The sequence below is a fragment of the Raphanus sativus genome, chromosome 4 (genome assembly GCF_000801105.2).
Source record: "Raphanus sativus cultivar WK10039 chromosome 4, ASM80110v3, whole genome shotgun sequence".
In the NCBI taxonomy this organism is placed as follows: domain Eukaryota; kingdom Viridiplantae; phylum Streptophyta; class Magnoliopsida; order Brassicales; family Brassicaceae; genus Raphanus; species Raphanus sativus.
This window is the reverse complement of record NC_079514.1, coordinates 46,952,389-46,978,477: the sequence shown is the minus strand read 5'-3', so window position 1 is coordinate 46,978,477 and position 26,089 is coordinate 46,952,389. Positions and strand designations below refer to the sequence as shown.

At 30.7% G+C, this 26,089-nt stretch overlaps 3 protein-coding genes and 1 long non-coding RNA gene across 7 annotated transcripts; 1 reads left to right on the top strand and 3 right to left on the bottom strand.

Annotated features, from left to right (window-relative positions):
- Positions 1 to 267: 267 nt before the first annotated feature.
- LOC108851658 (uncharacterized) lies at positions 268 to 1,829 on the bottom strand. Its single transcript, XM_018625116.2, has 3 exons — positions 1,510 to 1,829; positions 960 to 1,443; positions 268 to 848 (listed from the first exon to the last, which is right to left on the bottom strand). The coding sequence occupies exons 1-3, from the start codon at positions 1,771 to 1,773 to the stop codon at positions 652 to 654; spliced, it is 945 nt and encodes a 314-aa protein (XP_018480618.1). The 5' UTR covers positions 1,774 to 1,829; the 3' UTR covers positions 268 to 651.
- A 4,943-nt stretch (positions 1,830 to 6,772) lies between these two features.
- On the bottom strand, positions 6,773 to 9,094 carry LOC108852086 (uncharacterized). 4 transcript variants are annotated; one of them, XM_018625574.2, is made up of 7 exons: positions 8,999 to 9,094; positions 8,391 to 8,607; positions 8,179 to 8,242; positions 7,703 to 7,884; positions 7,530 to 7,590; positions 7,351 to 7,406; positions 6,773 to 7,050 (listed from the first exon to the last, which is right to left on the bottom strand). In XM_018625574.2, the coding sequence occupies exons 2-6, from the start codon at positions 8,526 to 8,528 to the stop codon at positions 7,390 to 7,392; spliced, it is 462 nt and encodes a 153-aa protein (XP_018481076.1). In that variant the 5' UTR covers positions 8,529 to 8,607; positions 8,999 to 9,094; the 3' UTR covers positions 6,773 to 7,050; positions 7,351 to 7,389. The 4 variants fall into 4 exon arrangements, with proteins under 4 accessions (XP_018481076.1, XP_018481077.1, XP_056866019.1 ...); XM_018625575.2 differs by lacking the exon at positions 8,999 to 9,094 and having other exon boundaries at positions 7,346 to 7,406; positions 8,391 to 8,856; XM_057010039.1 differs by lacking the exon at positions 8,999 to 9,094 and having other exon boundaries at positions 7,346 to 7,406; positions 7,742 to 7,884; positions 8,391 to 8,839.
- A 5,440-nt stretch (positions 9,095 to 14,534) lies between these two features.
- On the bottom strand, positions 14,535 to 16,622 carry LOC108849080 (eukaryotic translation initiation factor 6-2). The gene is made up of 8 exons (XM_018622583.2): positions 16,475 to 16,622; positions 16,214 to 16,259; positions 16,034 to 16,130; positions 15,850 to 15,935; positions 15,715 to 15,759; positions 15,372 to 15,502; positions 15,047 to 15,157; positions 14,535 to 14,955 (listed from the first exon to the last, which is right to left on the bottom strand). The coding sequence occupies exons 2-8, from the start codon at positions 16,221 to 16,223 to the stop codon at positions 14,698 to 14,700; spliced, it is 738 nt and encodes a 245-aa protein (XP_018478085.1). The 5' UTR covers positions 16,224 to 16,259; positions 16,475 to 16,622; the 3' UTR covers positions 14,535 to 14,697.
- Positions 16,623 to 20,533: 3,911 nt separating this feature from the next.
- Positions 20,534 to 21,242, top strand: LOC130510727 (uncharacterized). The gene is made up of 2 exons (XR_008944467.1): positions 20,534 to 20,942; positions 21,089 to 21,242. It is a non-coding gene; the product is annotated as an uncharacterized LOC130510727 (long non-coding RNA).
- The last annotated feature ends 4,847 nt before the right edge of the window (positions 21,243 to 26,089 follow it).

Below are 26,089 nucleotides of genomic sequence, written 5' to 3'. Positions count from 1 at the left end.
TATAAATATTTAACACATTTATATAAGATTCGCAAGAGAAAATATCCATGTTTCCAAAACAGGTCAAAATCTAGTCTTTGCTTAAAAGAAAAAACATGGACTCAATGTTTCAAGAGTATGATGCAGGCCAACCCAAACATCTTACCCTTTTGTCTTTTCTTGTCTTAAACTAAAGAAGCTTGTCATTTCTTTCAAACAAATACTATATTGCAAACCCTTCTCAAACACAAATGCTTCCAGATGCAATCTTTTTCCTTCACCACTATGAATCAATACAAACTTTGCTCCATTTATTAAAAGAAACCAACCAAACAAATATTACAGATACTTTATTGCAACCCCATAGATTCCAAAAGGAGCAGACAACACCCTGAAGTACTCTCAACTCTTCCTCTATGCTGTTGCACCGCAACCACAACTACAAAGACATAACCTTAACCCAAGGAAGACCAGCTGAAAATTCCTCCCAAGGCCACCAAAAAAATGTTCTTATTAAAACCTAGTTTTGTTATCCCCTAATTTAAAACATAAATTAAGCAATAACCAATAAATCCCCAATCCACCTCATCCCACACCATTATTCATTACTATAACCAGTAACCATCTATCTCACAGTAAATCTAAACCCATACAGAACCTGATTTTTTAAATTCAATACATCCATTCTTGTGGAAGATGTATTTCTTCCTTGAGAGAGCCACCAGTTACTTCAGACTTAGTACCACGATCGAGTTTGCTGCCTCCTGCAGAAAGACGTCCTTGTGAACTTGATTGACTCCGACCAGGTAACTTTTCAGTTTTAGAATGTTGCGTCTGGACAACCTTTGTCGGAGACTTAACACATTTACCTAAAATCCAGTTTTTTGTTGTTGTTCCAATTTAGCTTCTAGAAGTCGAAAAATCTAACAAAACTTATCAAATTTTAAGACTTAAACCCACGTAATATCGGTTAAAGTTACCTGCTTTCTTCCTGGAACCAGAAGGGTTTGTGCTATTCCGGGGAAGGAAAACGCCGGTACCAACAGACGGCTGTTTGACGGCGGTTGGACCGGTGAAAACACCGGTACCAGCACACGGCTGTTTCACAGCGGTTGGAGCGGCGAAAACGCCGCTAACGGGATAAGGAGGATACGCGAACAGAGCGGGTTGCGTCTGCCTTAGCCAGTAGTAATAGTAGTAGTAGTAGTAGTAATTGTAGTTATAAAACGCCGCGTTTTGAGGAAACGGGACGAATGAGTTAGGTTTAGGGTTTGGGCGGCTCTTAGGTTTTGCATCAAAATTTGCAACTTTGATCTTTGCGACGTCTCCAACTTTCACAGAGTCTTTTTCACAGACCGGAGTTTCCGGCGGTGAAAGGGTTTGTGAAAAAGGACCGTCGGGACTTTTGTTTCCAGAGGCTGTACAGCTTCCGAGTCCACTCCGAGTTGACTCAGTCGAGTTCACCTGAATCGAGAGCGAGACTATGAGTGTTAAAGTAACATTTGAAAAAGAGTAAAGCTTTGAACAAACCTCAGCATTGTCGACGGGAGGAGGAGAAGGGAGGCGCTGAGTGAAGAGAGCGAGTCTGCGAGTCAACCCGGCAAGGAAGTCATTTTCGTCTTCTTCTTCGTTGGTCTCATTTTCCGTCTCCGTTAAGTCCTCTGGAGAGGTGAAAGCGAACTCGTAAGGGAACTCGTTAGGGAAGACGAGGGCTTTCTCCATTGGTTGTCCGAAAGCGGAAAGACACGGCGGATGGATGTCAGAGGACGCGGCGGCTAGTGGCGGCGCGAGCATAACGACAGCGGGTCTCTCTCTGTTTTTGTGTAATTAAAAATTGTTGGAAGGAGGCAACAGAGGGTTCTCTGTTTATAAAGGTTACAGAAGGGTTTTAATGTGACAGCTATAAAAATATTATAATATTTTCTTTTGTACCCTTATGTTTATTTCATTTTACTTTGTTATTAGTCCGTAATTCCTGGTCGGCATTAGATAACCCAACTGGTTTGACCACAAGATGTAAAAGCTCAAATGAGAAAACGAGAAATCACAGGTGTTAGTGGTCTGGTCACAGTCACTATATGTTTAATGTGGGATCTCCACTAAAATCCAGCCGCTGCTTCGTTGTCTGTAACGTACAAAACATTAGTAGGAATTAGAGGAGGAAAATCTGGTTTACAGTATTTATCTATTGATTTCATAGAAAACTGAAATCCAAACTCTATTTAACTTGTTTGGATTGGTTTGCTGCAGTATCGGTTCGGTATGACTTTGGCTTGGTTGCCCATTGATCAACCGGTTCGACTTTTATTGCGGAAACAAATACGTTTAGCCATTGAGCATGCTTTGTGTATATGGTTATTTAATGTGTATTAGACATCCTTTAATTTATCAAATGACATCATTTTAGATAATTTTTATAAAAATTAATGATTATTTTTTGGAAGGTTTGAACTCTCATACTGGTGGACAAATAAGAGCATATTAGCGGCTATCAAATAAATATATAATCATTTATTTTTAAATTAACTTTAAAAATCATTATTTTAAAAATTTAAACTAATTATTATTGATTTAAATATTTACTTTAATAGTATTATTAGAAACTGAAATATATTGTAAAAATTAAGACTTTTGTATTGTTTTACCTTTTGGATCAAAACTAAACGACGTTACTTTTAATAAATTCTATAAATTTTCAAAATGAAAAATTAAAAAATACTATATAGTTCTCAGAATCGTGTTTATATATACTAGTTAACTAAAAGACACAATCCTTAACATATGCACCTCTTCATTAAATTCAGTTATAACTAACAATTTTTCATGTTAAAAATATTTAAGAGATGCAAATTTTTAACTAAGTGTTAAAGGTTACAATGTTTGGTAGTTAATTATTGCAATGGTTGGCTAAGGAATGCAACAACTAACACCAAAATTTATAATGATTTATCACTAAAATTAAATAATAGATTTAAGTAACTTTTATGAAAAACACAATTTTTTATAAAGAGAAAATATATAATTCTTAAAACAAGTATTATTTGGTTTTTATTAAGGAAATGTTTAGGACCATTAGATGTTAAAAAAAATTATAACTGTCAGATTCTAACTCTTCAAATTATTTTCTAACAAAATACACAAATTATGAAAAGGTGTGTCTTTTATTATTCAAGAGATGTGTCATTTTAAATAAATGTTCAAAACAAAAAGATTTTAATGATGAAAATGTATGATTGTGTCTATTTAAAAGATGTGTTGTTTAAAATAGATGATTGTAGAAATAAGAGTTGCCAAAAACTTTGATGACATCATCATACATAGCAAGAGTTGTTTATATACATTAGATCATAAAATAAAAAACAATTCTATCAAAAAAAATTTCTATTAAAAAAAATATGTCTATGTCGATTCTGCTATGTTCTATGTCGATTCTATGCCTCCGGTCTGGTTCTCTGGACATGATGAGCATATATAATAGTTTAGATTCATTGTTGTAAAAAAAAATGATGTCATAAGAGGACCAAAACTGGTTTGTTATTATATATATATATATATATATATATATATATATATATATATATATATATATATTGACCGTCAAAAGTACAAATATAGTATTTTTAACTTTAAAATACTATTCATCCTAACATTTATTTGATCATGTAATATTCTTACATTTTAAATTTACAAAATTTATTAAAAGTAACGTTATTTGATAAATTAATGCTTAAATAACACATTTAAAGGTTAATATATAAGCACAATTCTTAGAATTCATGTAGTATTTTTGAATTTTTCCTTAGTTGAGTATATAATATGTATTACTATAAAGTTCGAAAAGAAAAATGCATAACGCTTAAAGTTCATGCAAGTTAAGGAAAGAATCCCCAAGCATGCCTTGATTACGTGGGTCCTAATGAGAGATCGCCTTTAAACAAAGGACCAGTTGAGATGATGGGGCCTAAATGTTAACCCGGAGTGCCTCTTATGTAACACAGCTCCTAAAACTTCACCTCACTTGTTCTTCGATTGTGCTTGCTCAACTACGGTGTGGCTTGCTTTTTTCAATCATCCGACGCTAAATCTTCCATCAGCTTTAATTGAAGTTACCACTTGGGTTCGAGCAGTGTCCATTTCCCCTAAAATCAAGTCTATATGTCACCTCATTTTTCAAGCATCTGTATATATATATATTTTCTTTGGAAAGAAAGAAACGCTAGATTACTGATGCTAGGAATTTCAAAGTTCCTAAAACAAATGTTGTAATATGAGTGAAATGTCGAACCAATTCCAAGGGATTCAAAGCACCAAGAATGCAAGTACTTCCTTAATCTAAGTGCAATCGAAGATTTGATGATTTCTAGAACCTAATAAGCAATAACTTAAACAATAAAAACAGTAAATCAATGAACTTTCTTTTATGAGAAAGGAGAACTCATGGGCATAGGAATTTAGACTTTGGGTGATCAAATTTCGAACTAAGGATGGCAACAATCAATCAAACTAATCAACCTTAAGCTTAGACACAATCTTAAACAAACTCTATGTCTAGATGAATGCTCATTTGCTAACATATTTCAGACATCAAATGTCTTTGGCTGAATAATATAAAAGCAATCATTAACAAACAAGTCTATTGGCTATCTTAACACCCTTAACAACAAATGTCTTTGGTAAGGTGTGTTAAGAGCTTAGGAGAGTTGACTCAGACATATCATCGAACACCTTGTGGGTGGGAGATGTCTAAAGATCAACTTTTGAGAGGCCAACTCAATAGATGCATTACGAATACTCTCCTAGGCAAAGAATAAGGTTTGATTAATACTAAAACATCCTAGAACTAACTTAATCACCCTAAATCTTCCTAACCCATGAATTCAATGGTGGATTACTCACTAAGGTTCATGATCACTCTTAAACCTATTTGAGGTTTCAGATTGATCATTAACAGAATAAGAAATCAATAAGATAAACAACAAGAACAATCGAATCAATGATCAAAAGAGATCAAGAACTTTCAATAGAATGATGTTTACCAAGTAACCAAAGATAATCTGCCTGGTGGCTACAAAGTGATAACTTAAACATAGGTTTAGAGTGTGTAAATCGTAGAGGGCAAAATAGTAATTTAACGTAAAACGCCGTCCACAGCGGCTTTATGACAGGCCACTATGCCGCTGTGGGTAACAAGGCCGCTGGCTCTCGACGTGGAGCGGTATCCTGACTCATGGCCTCAAGGCCGCTGCGCCCAAAAGCCGCTGGGACACTTAGCCTCATTTTCTCCATGATTGTAACGTGGCGGCTTCAGGAACCGCTGCGGGAAACCGATTGAGCGTACGCAATTTTATTATCCAACACTTGGTTTCGCAGCGGCATAATGACACCGTGACGAAAGGCCGCTGTGGACGCAAAAGGCCGCTGCAACACTTGGTGAAATAAGCACACGAGTTGGAACATCACTGTTGCTTCTAAAACACCTCTCAAACCTACCATGATCACCATGTTGCATCTCCAACACCTGATAAGGACATGTGCAATGAAATGCATCCTAGATATGCCTAGATGATGTCTTTGATGATCAAAATGCATGAAAATATGAAGATAAAACAGTGGAAATATGCAAGACATCAATTACATTCATCTGAGGAGCTACAACCGAACACTTTGGTCAAGCAGATTCGCCTACTCATTAAGGCAAAAATGGCAGCCCTGGATATGAAATCAAGATCAAATATTGGCTCAACTCTCAATCACCATGATCACACACCGCCTGTTGGAGAGTCTTTCCTCTACACCTGGTTCAAGTATTTCAGCACCTAAAAGATTCAGCCTTTGTTTCACTTCAGTTTCAATTCAAATTATGTCTTCTGTTGTTTTTGTTTTCTACCTCTGATGTAGGCAACTTTTAAATGGTCTCAATTTTGAAGGGACAAAATAAATAAAAGTAATATTCAGAAAAAAATAACAATTCCACACCAAAAAAGGTGGTTGAACCTGCAAGGTCTAACTCTTCCGTGAAGATAAATGGTGGCTTACATCGTGCGCCATCCAATGGACTTACAGAGTAATCTAGAAAGAAGTTAGACCACACTAGCGAGTTTCACTAACCAAATCTTGAAAGCTTGTTTGAATAGTATGTAATTTTTTTTTTTTGGTAAAAATGTAAAGAAAAACGGTAAATCGCTCCCCGGCGAAGAAATGTTAAATTCGGATTCAAACTCAGATTGTTTAGCAACACTGGAACGCCATGCTACCACCCGACCACTAACACCTGGTTTAGTAACATTGGTTTAGTATGTAAAATTTTATTCCAACCCAAGAAACTATAACGTTTTCTTTACAAATCGGTACTATGTTTTTTGATTAACCAAATCTTGAAAGCTTGTGTGTCCAATCAACAGTAACAAGGTTTGCATCCATTAGTTTTATAATCTCAAATCATATTTGATCTTTTGTTATTCTGGTGTCTCTATATAAAAGCACTTCGTGACAGTTTTTTTAATCTGTATGCAGCTTTTATAGTTTTATTTGATGGCCTGACTTTCTAAACCGTCCCCTCTCCTCCTGATGAACGATATATACTTTTATTACATTCAGCGAAAACGTTCTTTCATTAGCCGAACTCGCTATAACCTAGATGACGGCTCTGAAGGGTTACTCCTTGAGCAACGGAGCAGATAGAGTGCTACATATCGAACTTTGATAAGAATGTGCGTAATATGAAATATACAGATCCAATGTTGTATAAGACCTTCCCAGCATATTAATGAGCATATTCTTTTTAATACCAGTAGGCAGTAACAAATGTGCTTCATTATGATGTAAAATATAAAGTACCATTACAATTATTCATAAAACATCATTTCACATAGACAATATTAGACAAACTTTAAAATCATCAGAAAGAGCTTGTCTTTAGCGTTGCGTTTTACGTAAACAAACAAATCAACATCTCAAGAACAAGTCACTCTTTGTTTATGCAAAATATACTACTCTTTCATTTTGTAAGGGCATTTATGTAGGTTTCATTCAGATTTCATATTAAGGTTAGACCATGATGTCTCTTATTCCCTGCAAAACCATTACAATAATGGATCAGAGATATCTGTATAAACTTAAAAAATTAAAGTAAATTTTACACATTTATTTTTTTAATAATAAAGAGGCCAAAACTAATGTTTCGTAATTTGTGTGGCCTAAAAGAAAATACAAACGCTACACCAACAAAAGGTGGCTTCAGGTAATTTCATAAGCTAATATGTGTATCCACTATATTTAGATTTTCACCGGTGAAGAAAATACGAAAAAGCATGAGATCGTACGTAATACTTATGGAGCTTCTACTTCATTAAATATATATAAGTACCTTACCGGTTGCTCAAATCAGTATTGCGTGACATGCAGTGCATGTTAGTAATAAAGCGACCCTGCATGCACCAAATATAATAATTTTTATTATATATAGAATTAGTAAATTGTGAAAAATAATGTAAAACCGAACCTTGTTAATTAAATAAATCTTTTAACTTTGGATAGAAAAACAACGATACCTTCCCACCAGTTACCTCTTGATGCGCTTTTGGAATCGCCTTCCTGTGCATCTTTCTTGTACTGCATAAGTTAAAGACAAAGAAGAAAAGCAGAATAATCTTGAAATCAATTATACATATAGGGACTACACATACATGTAAAGAATATAATTAAGTTTTTTAACGTTACTCACGTAGGTGTTATGTGTATGATAGTTGCGACTACGACTTACAGTATCTTTGTTAGTATTCGTTGTAGACGAATATTTCTCTTGGCCTCCATAGTAAATTGAAGAGCTCAAGTTGCATGGTGGTTCTGTTTCCTCGTTATGGTAACTGTTTTTCTCCTTTATGTTGCTTCTTTTTCCTCGTTCATCTACATACAGTATTATTATCACAAACTTATATAAGTTTTCGATATGAGAAAAGAATAAATAAATATAGAAATTAATAAATTCTAACTCATGATCTATAATTGTTTAAACCCCATAGGATTCAAGGCCACAAAATATAAACTAATCTTTCAACTACGTGGAAAATAGATTTTCTAACAGTTTGAACGTTTATAGTTACCCACTTGAAATAGAAACCACGACCTGGTTTTCAAAGTTTCTGAAGCTAAAAGGAACATTTTTAACAAAAAAAAGAGAGCCCATGAAAAATTAATTACGTGCAGATTGATACTTCGCATGTCCACCTTGACTTGGAAAGTCCATTTGCCTCCCCAACATCCCCTTTTATTTAGTCACAAGAAGAAAGGATTGGAGAGTTAGATCAGCATAAGTTTGTTTATGAATATAGAGCCCGTAAACAAATGTAACATGCATATGTATTAGAAAGATTCATGTATGCAATCAGATGTAAAATATAGAAATTAGGTACCGCAGAGGGTCGTGGGAAGATGGTTGTGAACAATCCAGTGGTTGCTGAAGAAGATGAAGAAGAGACTCTTGGACCAAATATATGATCGAAAGACGAAGAAGATGACGATGAAGCTGCAACAACCTTTTTCTTGTCCATGCCAAAGTTGAGTAGGTGGATATGTATGTATGTAAGTTTTAAAGGGTTTTATTATTGGAAGATGAATCACAGAAAGGGCCTAGGGATGCCAAAAAGAGAAAGGATTAGATTTGCAGAGAGAGGCGAAGAAAGAAGATAACATGTGATGAGCAAAAGAGAACACGTGAAGATTTGCAGTTGTTTTATGATACTCTTTTAACTGTCGTCTATGCATATATAGTTGAAAACCTTGACTACATGTCTACATGTGATCTGGCTTTTAGATCATTTGTCGCCTATTTTAAATCTGACAATTTTTAAAAAAATCTGACATTTTCTCGTTATTTATTGGTGTTATATATGTCATGTGATAATGAATAAATATGTTCTTAAAAATATATATAAGAAGAATGAGTAAAAATATTGACAAAAAAAGGATGAGGAAAAATATTAAAAACTAACAGGAAAATATTTATAAGTTTGGTTATTACATAGAGTTAGAGAGATTCGATCAAAAACATATCGTTTGATTGAAATTGGCTCAATTACTTTCAGCATATATATTTTTCCAGTTTTTAAGGTGTTTTTGTAAAGCTGGAGTAGCCTTGTATTTATTCTTTTCTTATATGGAGAATACTCTTCAAACGGTTACGCGGTACGTACGCTACTAGAAGTGGTGATCGCATCAACTGAAGTAGAATCCTCGAAATTGTTTCCGTGAATGACATGATGTCGTGCCCACACTAAAGTTGAATATTTTCGAGGCACATGATATGCGAAATGCTTTCCAAAGTATTTGCAAAATAACTTTTCGTTCTAGAACATTGTAGTCCCTTTCCAAAGGAATTTACTGTTTTAACGTTAGAACACACACAAAAAAAAACATTTTTAGTTTACAACAAACACATAAAAAAAGCGACAAAGGATGTTTTGACATTAAAAAAAAGTCCAATAGAAGCCAAAAAAAAAAGTCCAATAAAAGAACAAATAAAACAAAAATCTTATTTTATTAACCAGTGAGCTTGGGTTAGTGGCGCTTGAGAGATAACTCAAATACAGCAAATCCGCAGTTCGATTTTCACTGGCCACTCGGCTGTCTTAAATGGTAAGAATACATACTGCGGGTCTTATAGAATTAGTCGATTGTTTTCGGTCGCGAGATCTTATCAAAAAAATTCAATAAAAGACAAATAAAACAAACAAAACGTTTAGATGAAGGTTTAAAAAGAACTAGCGGATCAACATTTTATACCAATCTACTGGTAATTGATGTAATATGATGAAACTCAAAAGAAGACAAATAATTTTTTTTGTGTTGGAGAATATAAGTATATAAAGGACCAGAAGATCGATAAGGTCAAGTTAGATTCGCTATAGTGATGTAAGATTCATCAATAACAGAGGGCTGACTCTCTTTGTTGTCTTCGCAACTTGCGTATTGTGGAATCAACACAACACGAAAACAAAAGGATACCATATATGTGAGAAATTCACTACAAGAAAACAGCGGTACACTGACGGCCGTAATCATCGGTATTTCCTCGGAATAACGTTATTCCGACGAAATACCGAAGATTAGAGTCTTCGGAAAAAATTCTTTGGAAATTCATTTTTCTTCGGAATTTCTTTGGAAATTTCCGACGAAATACTGAGGGACATGGATTTCCGAGAAAATTCCGAGGAACACTACATCGTCAGAAAATTCTGAGGAACACTACTCGTCGGAAAATTTTGAGGGAATACCGAGGATTTGAGTTTCCGAGAAAATTTCGAAGAACAATTTCTTAAGACTGGTTTGTCGGTATTTCCTCGGAGTTTTCCGACGACATTTAAAAAAAAAAAATTTAAAAATAGTTTTAACAAATATAAATTGAAAAATATTTAAAATTAGTTTTAATAAAGATAAATTTTAAAAATCCAAAAATAGTTTTTAATCACAAAAAGGTTTTATAAATATATAAAAACTTTTAATAAATAGATTATAGTTTAATAATTACAAAAAATAGTTTTTAATCACAAAAGGTTTTTATAAATATAAAAAAACCTTTTAATAAATAGAATATGGTTTAATAATTACAAAAAAAGTTTTTAATCACAAAAAGGTTTTATAAATATATAAAAAAATTAATAAATAGATTATAGTTTATAATTACAAATTTAATAATTACAAAAATAATTTTAATCACAAAAAGGTTTTATAAATATTAAAAAAAATTAATAAATAGAATATAGTTTAATAATTACAAAAAAATAGTTTCTAGTCACAAAAAAAGTTTTATAAATATTAAAAACCTTTTAATAAATAGAATATAGTTTAATAATTACAAATTTAATAATTACAAAATAGTTTTTAATCACAAAAAGGTTTTAAAAAGTATAAAAAACTTTAATAAATAGAATATAGTTTATTAATTACAAAATTAATAACTACAAAATAGTTTTTAATCACAAAAAGGTTTCATAAATATTAAAATGTTTAATAAATATAGAAATGATTTTATAATTCAAAAAATATATTTTATATACAAAAAAACGTTTTCATAATTATTAATTCAATTTATGAAAACACAAAATTAATAAAAACTTAAAAAAAATTCTAAACCAACTCAATACAACAAATAATCACAATCCTAGCAAAAAAGCCACAATCAAACTCCCATTACACAATCCTACCAATCACCCTAACAAAAATCTATCAAAAACTTCTAAAATCATCAAACCTACTTAAAAACCTAACAAATAGAACCTAAGAGAGTGGGATAGAGTCCTTACATGATTTGTGAATGAAATTGAGGAGGAATAGAGAGGATTCGCCGGAAATCGCCGCGAGAGGAGAGGGAGATCGGCGGAATTCGCAAGGGAAAGAAGAGAGAAATGGGGAAGAAGAACTGTCTTAGGTTTATAAAACCGAAACGTCCGACGGAAAATATCCGTCAGAATTTCCTCGGAAATAATTATTTTAATTTTCGTGAAATATTTGGCGGCTTCACTTGCCCGGGTAAATGAAAATATTCCGAGGAACATCTGTCCTCGAAATTTCCTCGGAATATTCCGAGGAAATTCTGAGGAAAACATGTTTGAGGTTTCAAATTTTGTTTTTCCTCAGAATTTTCCGAGAAAATTCCGAGGAAAACATGTTTGGGGTTTCAAAATATCAATTTTTTTTGCTCTATATCATTTCTTATACAAATGTAATGCATACCATTGATGATTCTTTGTATAGATGATCGTAAACCATGAAAACAATAAAATTCCAAAATGAATTGTAAGTATTTTCTTTACCGTTCATTAAAGTGTATAAGTGTTTCTCTTATGTTGTGGGGATTTCGTTCATACAATCGGAAAAGTGTTTATTATAGGTAACACATCAATTTTTGACTTCATAATCGGTTTAAGACACTTAATAAGGCTTATATAAATGTTATTCAAACCGCAAAACGTTGTTTTCGGTTAAAAAAACCCTACTTCCTCGGAATTTCCTCGGAATATTCCGAGGAAAACATGTTAGGGGTTTCAAAACATTAATTTTTTGCCCTATATCATTTCTTATACAAATGTAATGCATACCATTGAGGATTCTTTGTATAGATGATCGTAAACTATGAAATAACAAAATTCCAAAATGAATTGTAAGTATTCTCTTTACCGTTCATTAAAATGTAAGTGTTTCTCTTATGTTGTGGAAATTTCGTTCATACAATCGGAAAAATGTTTATTATAGGGTAACACACCAATTTTGACTTCATAATCAGTTTAAGACACTTAATAAGGCTTATATAAATGTTATTTAAAACGCAAAACGTTGTTTTCGGTTAAAAAAACCCTACTTCATCGGAATTTCCTCTGAATATTTCGAGGAAATTCCGAGGAAATTCCGAGAAACACAAAACCTATAATCAAAACTTGTTTTTCTTCACAATTTCCTCGGAATTTTCCGAGACTTTTCCGAACAACACAAACCCTATAATCAAATCTTTAAATCCTATTCCGAGGAATATGTTTTCCTCGGCATTTAATCAGAAAACACCGACTGATAGTGAGTTCCTCGGAATTTCCTCGGAATATTCCGAGGAAATTCCGAGAAAACACAAAATTTATGTTTTCTCAGAATTTTCTCGGAATTTTTTCGGAATATTCCGAGGAACTCATTTTCCGTCAAAACATCCGTCAGAATTACGCTGTTTTCTTGTAATGATTACTCAAAAGTACAACATTTGACGTTTTCATTTCCAAATTACCAAATTGATTTTTTAAACACTACAAGCTGTAGATTTAGGAAGCGACTTGGTAGAAGAAGAAATAAATAACAAAGGATACCATATATAAGAGAAATTACTCAAAAGTACCACATTTGACGTTTTCATTTCCAAATTACCAAATTGATTTTTTAAACACTACAAGCTGTAGATTTAGGAAGCGACTTGGTAGAAGAAGAAATAAAAAACAGTTGATATGGTGTGAGTTATCAAAATTTATATAGAAAACTGCCAACTAGATGTAGATGTTGAAGAAAATACTCGTATAATAAGATAAGACTCTGTAACATCCGGATGATAATATATAGAAAACTTTGGTTATTTATATCACTAAAATGTGTTTATATTTTTAGGTACACACTCGTTTAAAACTTCAAAGTTAAGCGTACTTGATTTACAGTAATGAAAAGATCTATCAGAAAGTGCAATAAAGATATTGCGTTCTTTAAGAGGGGGTAAATAGTAATATCATGGTTTGTGGTATATGGAAAGTTTTAAAAGAATTAATTTAGCTATCAAAATGCTTACCTTTTTGGACACATGTCCGTTTAAAACTCCAAAATTAAATGTGCTTGAGTTGAAATTGTGAAAGAATAGTGACCTATCGTGAAGTGATTCACGTTATCATGTAAATGAGGCAAAGCATAGAGAAAAATCATGTAGTAATTGCATGTCAGTAAATAAAACTTATAAGCCTCCACAAAATTAACGCACCCGTGATCGTACGGAATGAAACCCACAAGTTGAAGAACAAATGTAAGGTCCATTGGTTATAGACGGTCAGGACAGTTGATCAAAAAAAAAAAGACGGTCAGGACATTACACACTAGTTCTTGGAAAAGAACACATAGATAATGCTGGAGAGTGAAGCATAGCCACATATAAGGTATTTTTTTTTCTTTTTCAGGTAAGGTAATATAGAGAAGATATATCAGCTAAACATATATTCTCTCCTCCTATAGTTCTAAACTTGGACCAACATAGCAACAAGAATCACTTGTTACTGGTTGACATTACATTTGAGTAGCTATAGTGTTCACTGATAAAATATCTGATCATTTACTTCCACGTTACGTAAGCATCGGATGCTATGTTTTGTTATGATATAGGCTACTAACTAGGACCTGTACAATGCTAATTTCGTATAATCTAAATCACTGGATTTAACCAAAAGATACATATATAATTCTACATTTCCGCGTATATTATCCATCCCTGCTTTTTTTTTTTGCTTTCCACCAAAAAAAGACCTAAGAATCTAAAGCATAACACGGTTAAAGATGTGAGGAAAGACCCATGAAGTCAAGCTTGAGTGTCTTGTATGTCATGAAGTAAATCCACTCTGTACTACTCCCGCCCGTCCGCCCACTCCTTCTAGCCGCATCCTTCTTCGCACCAGATCCAATGGAAAGGTAGCTGATCTTTTTTTAACATTAGATATGAAATAGAATGCATTATATGACATTTAGCACAATGCATCAATACTGTGAAAATCCTACCGCTAATGAATGTTACATGAGATGAATATCATTAGGATAAACACGGAAGTGAGGTAAGTGGGGGCACAGAACTCATATAAGGCCAGAAGACATTATCAAGTTTGTGTTTATTTAAGAAAATGGGACATGAGTAAGCATCCCCAAGTAAACTCCTTACATGTCAGTTAAAAAGCTTGTAGGGAGAAATCAACTAGAGAAGGTCATGGTGATAATTTCAATTTGCTAGAGCTAGAAGAGTGCCATATGAGACCATAAAAACTAAGAGATTCATGAGACCATAAAAAACTCATAACTTTTGATATGACAATAAAACACACAATTCTTGAAACAGTAAAGGAAATATTCCGAGCCTACAAAAACCATAAAAGATCTGAAACTTTTAAGACATTTGACACTTGGAAATGTTGTTGTTGTGTCATCAAAATAAAGCAAAACTTAAACATAGGTATCGATCAAAGACTTCCTCATCTCGTCGACAATAGAGCTAGGTTGGGCTTCCCTTAGCTTGAAGATGCTGTCTATAACAGACAGCTCTGTTGCGGTTGTGTCTGAACCGCAGAAAGAAGTCCAATCATTGACGGTCATTCCCGCACCTATAACTTCACTACCACGGTTCACGGTTCCTGCAACGAGCGGGACTTGAAGTAGTGTTGAGAGCTCGTCCAAGTCTTCCACAGAAGTGTGAGGATGAACCTATTTCATTGAATAAAGACGATTTTTTTAGTGAGAGTTTGAATGCTAGTTTCAATCAAAAGGGATGATGATGTTTTGTATTCTCTCTTACAATGCCACCTCTGTTGGACAAGGCACAGTAGCTGCCCACAAGAATGTTGCCTGCAATTGTCTGACGGAAAACTTCAACACCAAGAACATCAGCTATTATCTCCTCAGTTTCCTGTCAATGGACGCAAGAACCAGACATCAAATCAAACAGCAAGAGTACAGAGGCTCCATTTACATGCCAGAATATACAAGAGATCTGGTCTTTTTTTGTAAAAAGGCATTATGGTGAATCCCAAATGGGTTTATATTACGTAATCTCTGTGAAATTTTTGTAGCTCAATCAGTCTTTCAGTTTCATAAGAAAGAAAAAGCAGGACATGTTATACCTTGTCAAGATCGGTGTGAGCAAGAGCAACATGGTCATTGCAGGCAATGCAATTTCCAAGAGCAGAGAGACGCTCCTCGATTCGCTGGACCACAACTTGATCAGGTAGACTGTTCCTCAAGTGTTGAAGCTCTGCCAGAAGATAAACCATAAGTGAATTACAGGAGATGCAATAATGCTAGTACACTACAGACCACAGAATCGTTAACAAGTTGCATAAAAAGACAGCTAAACGTTACTATCTCTATATATATGCCAATTATGTCATGCTTTATCAGCAATTTCAAGAGCAAATCTTACGGAAGTAAGAAAGGGACTGGTGTAAAATGTCAAGAAGAAGTTACCTTGGTCAGTAGTTGTGTGAGGCACAAGAAGCCCATTCTTGTTTCCTACACATCAATAAAGGAAAAAAACACATCTTTAAGTAGGCAAGTGGACAATATCAAAAAAGATTAGAAAAAGGGTAGTGAAAAGCTAACCAGCGCATAGACGGCCAATGATTCGTGTTCCTCCAATAGAGGTCTTAACAATAGGGATAACATCAGCTAACTCCGACTCAAATGCACTGGCAAAAACAATCAAAAAACATAAACACCAAATTACAGAAGAAGCAAAACTAAAACTTCAAAAAAAAAAGAAAAGAAAACATAAACACCAAAGTACCTGTAAAAGTTCTCAGAGCCTCCAATAGCAACTAAGCAATAGGCATTAGTGAGTTTTGAAAAGACACCAACTTCACAGTTGTTCTCAAACTGAAGACCTGCCATCATCAAAAACCCAATCAAAAACCCACTTCCCACCATAAAAAAAAAAGTATAAGCAGAGGCTCTGGAGAAAGCTTACGGGTGGCCATGGAGCGGATAAAGGTAGAAACTTTGCTAAGGTAAACCTGCGTGAACAAGGCAAAGGTGAAAACTTTATCATCATCAAACCTATTTTGAGATCAAATTAAAAGCAAAGATTACATAACTAGGGTTTCCACAATCATAATCAATCGGTTTCTAAGACAGAAAATTTCGATTTGTAATTCCCTGGGTTACTCTAGGTGAAAGATTCTTACAGCAGAGGAGGAAGAAATTAGGTTTACAGATCGAAGAAACTTACTTGGGAGAGGGATGAAACGGCGGAGGAAGAGGGGACAAATGGAGTTGAAAGGTTTATGATGAAGAAAAGGGTTTGCCTTTTTAACACTGGCGGCTCTGGACACCGCTTGGCCCTAATTTAAAGGAGGCTCCTATTATTAAAAAAGAGAGAAAAAATTATCAATTATTAGTTTTATTTTTTTCCAAGCCTTGGAGGAAAAGTAAGTTGAAAGTTAGACTACATTCTCTACCTCTAACAAATTGTTTCTGACTTCCGAATATAAATCACGTTCAAACTTGAAACCTGATGTCTGTTTTTGGTGAAAATATGATCTATAAAAGAATTTCTATGTAGAAAATTCCGGTTTCACTAAGGATTTATTAATATTTTTACATTTGGAAGTCTCTGGATTTAAAATCCGAAAAACGCAGAATATGCTGATTATGAAAAAAAGGTTTACAAGTGATCTTCAGTATGGTGTAGGACCGTATCATCAAATATGGATTTTATAGGACAGTTTATAGTGATACAGTCAAACGTTTATTCTCATATAGTGGTAGAATTGTCAACTGTAGGTTAAAAAATCATCTAATATATTAAAACTGAAGTACAAATAGTACTTACCCTTAAAGTTGCACAAAAATTACAATGGCATACCACTCTTTTTAATTAAAGATTATCTAATTAAATATAACACATACCCAAATAATATTTATTATCTTGCCATATAAATCCAAAATGTGATTCTCTAACATATATTTTGCTTTAATTAACTACATTTCCATATAAATCAAAAACGTATTTATTAACTTGCCATATATTTCGCTATTATTAAAACTATATTGCCATGTTAATCTAAAACATGATTAATAATTTATTCTCATCAAAATAAACTACTTTGCCATTATTATTATCCAAATATATAGATCACGTAGATCCTATGTGTAATTACTCACAATAACTAAATTAAAAAAAATATTATAATTTTGTATATGAGTAACATAAATTTGACATAAACGAAAAAGTTTCGAATAAAATTTTGTATTACTAGCTGTTTTATACGAAATAAAAAAACATTTCATACACATATTAATATATAAAATCAATATGACTCCTTTTAATATTTAATAAATATTGAACATATACTTTTGTCAAAAAATAAGTTGTCCATTTATAGTATAGATATAATTACTAATTTTAACATTTAAAATAGAGAAATTTTCTATATTAATTTAGATTTATATATTAAAAATCACTGGATAAAAGAGTTTTTTACCTCCTTTAAACAATATTCTCTGAAACGTCTTTTAATCATTTTTTTTCTTTGAAGACATTTTGGTGATAAAAACCTTAAAAATGATATTGAGAGAATTACCCTTTTAAATATTAGAGTTTGAAAACAATATAAAATTAGTAGAAAAAACAATAATAAATATTTGAATGTATTAGTAATCATTTGTTTGTGATATAAATACATTCAATACGATAATAATCAAACAATAATCTAATATCGTTTGATCACAGTTAATAAAATCCAGTAGTTACCAATGGTTTATAAGATAACAATGATTTTTATAAATTAAAATAAATAGTCATGTTGGCGTGTATGTCAAACTTTAGACATGTATTTATTAAAAAAAATCTAAAAAATCAGATATGAACTTTATATATATATATTTAAATCAAAATATTTGGAATGTAATCTAATAAAACTTAAAAGTATATCTAAATCTCTAATATTTACATTGCTGTTTAATATATCAAAATAATTGAATTAAAGTTTGTAGAACGTGAAAACAAACTTTTTAATAATTTGGAAGCTAGGCGCATTGAACATGATACAAAAATGTCAAAATAAAATAACATATTAATATACAACATGAACACAAGAATCAAGTTGACAACATTATCAAAAATTAGAATATATAAGAACCAAAAATAAATACCCGTGCGGACGCACGGATCAAGCTCTAGTCTATATATTAAAGAAGAATCAATAAAAAAGTTATAATTTTAGTTTGTAGTAATTAAAAAAGTGTCATACTGAGTTGTCACGTAATTATAATGCTACTTTTGCTTACATAGTGGTTTGAAAATCAGTTGGAAATTTTGTTAGTTCAAAATTAAATTGCTAGAGAATGTTATATAATATAGTATGTCCACTATAGACCATTCATTTATCAAATTGAAATTTATTATATATTTTTTTCCTTAAATAAAATCTACGAAATTATCTAATATAATTAAAACTAGATCTTGATTCATGCGACTGCACGAGTATTTATTTTCTGTTTTTAATTTTTTGTGTTGTATTAAATGATGTATTTGTAATATTTGATTATAAATTTAGATCGAAAATTAATATTTTGCAGTAATAAAAAATTAAAATTTTAATAAAATATTCTTATATAATTCAATTATCCTAATTAAAATAGTATAGGTGTGGGTCATAATGTTTTTGAATTCCAAATATTTGGAATTTCTATTAATATAAATTTGTTAAAAAATAATCTCACTCGGTATTTAATTTTAAATTTTAATTTATGTATGCACTAAATGTTATATTTGTAAATGTAATCATATTAATTTAAGTAATTTTATATTTTGCGTTTAATGTAAAATGTATCACCGACACTGGAGATTACCTAAAAAAATCTAACATTTATATGATTAGATGTATGTGTAAGATATATAACAAACAAAGTTTTTGAATGATACATATGAAAATAGACAATATGGTTAGTATACTATTAAAAATGATACATTAGTTATAAAATTTGTAAGAAAAAAATAATTGTTAGACTTTTAACAAATTTTGACATATAAAATTTAAGATTAAAATTTGTAAGAAAATGAATGTAATATAATATATATTTGATCTCACTGCTAATTTATTATAAATGGGCTTACGTCTTCAATAATTTTCAGATTGGATTTTGACAATAAGTTTTCATAATTACTGTAGACTGATGAGAAAGTCAATAGAAAATAATTTTTCAAAAATAAATAAGGTGATTCAGTTTCTATATTTTGTAGTAGGGATGGGCGTTCGGATATCCATTCGGGTTTGATTCTGGTCTCTTTGGATTTTAGGTTTTTGGGGTGAAAGGTTTTAACCTCATTCGGGTATTTATAATTTCGGTTCATATTCTGGTTTGGATAACTCATTTAAATTGTTTAAAAATTTAAAATTCTTAAAATATAAAGTAAAAATATATATAACAAATAAAATTTGAATAATGTATGCCAAAAACTTAAACTTAACATAAAAATTGGTTTGGTTCGAATATTAAAAGATAATGATGGCATAATGATTTTCCTACCATACCATATGTGATTTTTATTATCATTAAATGTGGTAAATTTAGAATTAGGAAATGTATTTATTAAAGTGAAAAGACGGCATTAATAAAACTACAAAAAATTTCGAAATTGATTTAATAGAGAAGAAAAATTAAAATTTATATTATGACACATTAACTCAACTGAAAAAGTTAAGCATTAAAATAGGAAGTTAAATTTAATTCTCACTACCATATCATTGTAAATAACACTGAAAACTAAGAGATATTTTATATGGATACTTCTATTTTAATAATATAGATATATCTCTATAATATTATTTGCGAAGTCAGTTTCCTATGTGTCGCGCTCACGTTAGTTCTTACGATGGTTAATTACAATGATATCTTTAATGAATCAAATATATCTAATTACCTTATTAAAAATATTTATCTTTTTCCTTTTTATTGTTGTTTCCTTTTCTTTATATAATAAAGAAAATTTATAATATTTTAAAATGAAAAATATATTTTAAATATAATTTGATTCATTAAAAGAAAAGTTTACAAAATAATATTTTATTTCAAAGTAAAGAAAAAAGCTTCCACTAAAAGAAGATAATCTTGAACAAATAATATATTTTTAAAGTAATAGGCATTTTATTTTAAATCAATCTATTTTGGGAAAATATTAGAAAATAGTTTAAATAACAGAAATAAGATATTTAATAAATAGTCAATATTATTATTTTTAGTTTAACTTAAGTTTCCTTTTTCTAATTTTGAAATAATTGGGGAAATTTCATAACTACATTTTGTGTAATACCACAATTCAACAATACCATCAATAGAAGGACATTTTCATAAATACATCAAGCATTAATGGGTGAATTACTAAACTAACCCTTGTTTATTTTTCTCAACCATCGTCTTCTTCTTTACTCTGTAAAAAAATTCTCCGACGAGAACAAAGTGTCTTCTCTCTCACGGCTACGAGCGACGGCGACGAATGCGACGAGATCAAGCGATTGTGACGAGATCAAGCTACTGCGAGGAGATCGAGCGACGGCGACGCGATCGAGCGACGACGACGGGAGACGACGAGATCGTGCGAAGGGGAAGAGATCGAGTGTATTCTCTCTCACAAAGCAAATGAGATCGAGACTCAAAATCTCAAATTGCCGAATCCTCATCAAAAATCACAAGTTGTAAGAGAAAGAGTTTTATAACTCCTTTGTAAATCTGGATTTCAAGTAATTTTAGAATTTTATTACGATACCACTTGACTATATACATCCGATATATTTTGATTAAGTGATGGTTCATTAGCTTCCAAATTTTATTTGTTGTGTAGTTCACGAGACTACTCTCAAAAGAAGCGAGTGATGCTACTGACGAAATGATGGAGAAAGAGATTGCTTTAGCTAAATTAATATAACTTGTTACCTTTTAAGCAGTAAAAGTTTTGTCCTTTTATGTTGCCATTCATGTCTTGCTGTATGTGTTCATTTTGAGATTACTCTGTTTGACAGATCATGTGGTCAATTATCATAACTAGAGGAGGTTCCTTTTTCTAATGTGCATTGAAAGTTTTGCCTTTTGTGAATAATACGTGTAGTTTTTGTTTCTGTTTGTGCATGTGAAAGTGTTTGTTTATGTTTGCTAGATTCATGTCTTGAAGTGTGTGTTCATTGTGAGATTAATTACTCGTTGATTGATTTTTGTTTTCACAGGCTAGGGCTTGTTGGAACTATCAAGGTAACGTTCTTTGTCTCTTTCTGTTAAACTGGTTTGGTAAATTCATAGCATGGAGATATGTTGTTAGAAAGCTAATGGAGTTTTTGTTGTTGTCGTTAATGATGATATGTAGGATTGGGCTAATGAAATATTTAAGAGGCTAGAGGATCAAAAGTCAACCAGAGAAAGAAACAGGATGCACTTTGGCAGCCTGCTTATACATTTATTGTAGACAAGAGGACAAGCCACAAACTATTAAGAGTTTATAAAATCATTTATAAATCATTTATAAATTTTATAAGAGCTTGTAAAACCTTGTACCAACCTTCTATAAAGTTAATAAACACACATAAATATTTTTGTAAGTATTTACAAAAGTTTATAAAACTATTTAAACTTGCCTTGGGGATAGCAAAGAAGCAAATGCCCCACGTGGTGTTGTAATAGAGTATCTGAAACTTCACCTGGATAATAGTTGTTTTAATAATTTATAATTTTTATAACTTTTATAGCTAATTTATAAATCTTTATAAAATAATTTATAAAGTTTATACACCATTATAAAAGATTATAAAAACAATTTATATGGGTATGTAAAATTTTTGAAGCGGTGAAGCCTTGCTTGCTGTCCACATGTGCCTCAGAATCTGCCACATATCATCATCTCTTTACAAAGCCTTATAAGGGTATGTAAAATTATTTGTAAAAGTATATAAACCATTAATAAAGGCATATAATACAAATTATAAAATCTATAAACCATTTATAAATGTTTATAAGGAAGTTATGAAAGTTTATAAATAATTTATAAGGGGTATGTATACTATTAATAAGGGTTTATAAAACGTTATGAAAGCTTATATTCAATTTATAAGGGGTATTATTAGTGTTGTATATATTTATAAATCAACTAAAAGAATCTATAACCATTTAGAAAGCCTTATAAAACAATTTATAATGGTTTGTATAATAACTTATAAGGATTTATAAGAGTATGTAAATAATTTATAAGGGTTTATAAAAATAATTTATATAGTTTATACACCAATATAAAACAATTTATAAGGGTATGTAAAATTATTTGTAAGATTATATAAACCATTAATAAAGACATATAAAACAAGTTATAAAATCTATAAACCATTTACATATGTTTATAAGAAAGTTATGAAAATTTATAAATAATTTATAAAAGGTATGTATACTATTAATAAGAGTTTATAAAAAAGTTATGAAAGCTTATATTCTATTTATAATGGGTATTATTAGAGTTGTATATATTTATAAATCAACTAAAAGAGTCTATAACCATTTAGAAATCCTTATAAAATAATTTATAATGGTTTGTATAATAATTTATAAATAATTTATAAGGGATTAAAAAAATAATTTATAAAGTTTATACACCATTATAAAGGAATATAAAACAATTTATAAATGTATGTAAAATTTCTGAAGCCGTGGAGCCTTGTTTACTGTTAGCATGTGCCTCAGAATCTGCCACATATCATCATCTCTTTACAAAGCCTTATAAGGGTATGTAAAATTATTTGTAAGAGTATATAAACCATTAATAAAGGCATGTAAAACAAGTTAAATAATCTATAAACCATTTATAAATGTTTATAAGAAAGTTATGAAAGTTTATAAATAATTTATAGGAGTTTATAAAAACTTTATGGAAGCTTATATTCAATTTATAAGTTATGAAAGTTTATAAATAATCTATAAGGGGTATATATATACTATTAATAGGAGTTTACAAAAACTTTATAAAAGCTTATATTCAATTTATAAGGGGTATTTTAAGAGTTGGATATGTTTATAAATCAACTAAAATAGTCTATAAGCATTTAGAAAGCCTTATAAAACAATATATAATAGTTTGTATAATAATTTATAAGAGTTTATAAGGGTATGTAAACAATAATATAAGAGTTAATATATTGTATATAAAAGCTTATATGGTTCATAAATATTTATAAAGATTCAGAAACTGATTTATGAAATCTTATAAACTAGTCTATAAGATATTTTATTTTGATTTACAAGAATGTATAAATTGATTCATACAAGTTTATAAATTGATTTATAATACTTTACAAAATATCTACTGCATTCTATAAGTTAATTATAAATATTTATAAACTAATTTATAAAACTTTGTAAATCATTTGAACCTAGTTCCAACAGAGTTTGTACTTGCAAAACTCAGTTCTCGTTAGTCATTATTAACATAATATGACAACATCAAGACTTTTCCATATCTCACTCTTCTATAAAAGAAACGACTGAACCAAACTCACTTACATGTCCAACCAATCTCTCCAACTATGCAACTCATAAGAGAGATACAATTGTTTTAGTATAAGAGATGTCTTAAGAAGATGAGAGAGAAGAATCTATTAAGAAACATACTCTGCAACTTTTATAAAGCGTTATAAATAGTCATTTTTTAATCACATAAACTATGTTCTTGTTGAGATTCCCTCTTGCTTCTTCAAACAGCTCACCAACCTTATCGTTCTTCAAAATCTGAACTCAAGCCAGTCACATATTATTCATAAGCATCAACACTCACTTCCAAAAACAAGATACAAAAATAACATGCTTTCGTAACTCAACAAACTCATGCTCAATCTACACTGCTTCTATAGATATTATACACAAAACAAGATAAAATATGAATCTCAGAAGTACCAAACAGAACATTACAATAACAAAACACCAACATTTCACCTCATATATTGCATATACTAAACCTTGCTAAAAAAAAAAACAGTAGCATTGTATTACCTCAAGAAAGTGAGGTACTTGATATGCATATCACCACACATATTCTCCACAGTATCTTTTAAATCCAAAAGCTCACATCACACCTTTATAATTCCCTTTTAAATCCAAAAGCTCACATCACACCTTTATAATTCCCTGTAACATTACCAGATCAATCAAGAGAAGAAGTAATCATGGAATAAATTTACTCTTTAGGTTAATAATTTCTCATGAATTAAATATATGTTAAGCTCTATGTCTTTTGATTGCTAACAGATGAACAATAAAACTTTAAATGACCCAATTTATAAAGTCTTATAAATTTTAGATTTCAAAACTTCATGAGAAAAACTTCTGTCTTCTTTCTCAGAAACAGATCGATTTTGATAAATCAAGGTACAATTACAAAAGGAGATGAAAATCATCATCTATTATCCTCTTACCTTTGTTAGTGTTTTTTATGCGTCGGGAGAGAGATCGTCTTGTTCGTCTGAGCTTGTAGAGTCTGTAAGTTTCGCTGGAGAACTCGTTAGCCACGTCAGATCTCGCCGGAAAACTCGTCAGCATCGTTAGATCTCGCCGGAAACTTGTCAGCGTTCGTCAAATCTCGCCAGGAACTCTTCAGCGTCGTCGGATCTGGCCGGAGAACTCGTCAGTGTCGTCGGATCTGGCCAAAGTCGTCGAATCTGGTCGGAGAACTCATCACCACCGGAGACTCTTCCCAGATCTGATCACGTTTAATATGAATCTCAATTTTTAAGAAATCGTGGAGAAAAATTGGTAGTTTTAGGTTTAATTAGTTAGGGGTATAATAGTATTTTGTCTACTAAAATTTTAATGGTAAAGTTGGTTAGTGTAAATTTGAAAAGTGGTAACATGAAAGTGGTATTTTGGTAATTTCCCTTATATCTTTTCTGGTTTTAGTTGCAAATTAACATATCAAATTTTTTTTTCAAAATCAAAAGTGTACTTACACATTCTAAGATGAATAGCCAAACTAATACAATGAATACAATTAGTTCAATTTCTTTGAATTCGATTAAAAATAGTTGTACTTTAATTTGAAGAAATATATTTAACACAATATATCCACAAAATAAGTAATTAGACCATTCTAATTTTATTTTTAAATCTAAAATCAAAATTTAGCAATAAGTAATATATTATTGTTTATAGTAATATTTTCTTATTTTATACATATAAAATATAAAATGTCCGTACATAGATAAATCAATACGAAATTCTCAATAATATTATACATATATTACCTAAAAATTTCAATTACGCTTTTTTGTATTATTAATATATATGCACAATGTTTGAAAAGATTATTGTTGCTATTTTCATTGATGTAATTTTGAATAAATTAATAGTTAATTTATACTATTTGATTCTCTAAACAACATGTATTAAATTATAGATATCTTAATTAAATATATATTTACAAATCTAAGACAATAATTAATTAAATGAAATAAAAATTAATCAAAATTATAATATGTAGAACAAAAATATTACGATTGAATTAGAAAAGTACATGTTATCTAATACATCTGAATAATAGCCAAATAGATGAGATATTATATATTCAAAAGCATACATATATTTAAATAACATAATATTATTTAAAATAAATCTTATATTTATTTAAATAACACCATATTATATAAAATAAATTATACATATCAACTACAATATGAATTATAAATTATTTAAAATGCAATAATCAAATATTAATAAAAATTTATAGTTCATTTACTTTATAAATATTATTAAAAGAAATTACACAATTACATTAAGAAATCATTGTTCAATATAAAAATTCTGACTTATAAGATATCAA

Coding starts and splice junctions, on each gene's coding strand:
- LOC108851658 (XM_018625116.2), bottom strand. CDS start 1,773: ATGCTCGCGCCGCCACTAGCCGCCGCGTCCTCTGACATCCATCCGCCG. Junction 1,444..1,509: donor CTCCCGTCGACAATGCTGAG/GTTTGTTCAAAG, acceptor CTCTCGATTCAG/GTGAACTCGACTGAGTCAAC. Junction 849..959: donor TGGTTCCAGGAAGAAAGCAG/GTAACTTTAACC, acceptor ACTGGATTTTAG/GTAAATGTGTTAAGTCTCCG.
- LOC108852086 (XM_018625574.2), bottom strand. CDS start 8,528: ATGGACAAGAAAAAGGTTGTTGCAGCTTCATCGTCATCTTCTTCGTCT. Junction 8,243..8,390: donor TCTTCCCACGACCCTCTGCG/GTACCTAATTTC, acceptor ACTAAATAAAAG/GGGATGTTGGGGAGGCAAAT. Junction 7,591..7,702: donor ATCATACACATAACACCTAC/GTGAGTAACGTT, acceptor TAACTTATGCAG/TACAAGAAAGATGCACAGGA.
- LOC108849080 (XM_018622583.2), bottom strand. Junction 15,936..16,033: donor GGCTCTGAGAACTTTTACAG/GTACTTTGGTGT, acceptor TGTTTTTGCCAG/TGCATTTGAGTCGGAGTTAG. Junction 14,956..15,046: donor TGTCCAACAGAGGTGGCATT/GTAAGAGAGAAT, acceptor TCAATGAAATAG/GTTCATCCTCACACTTCTGT.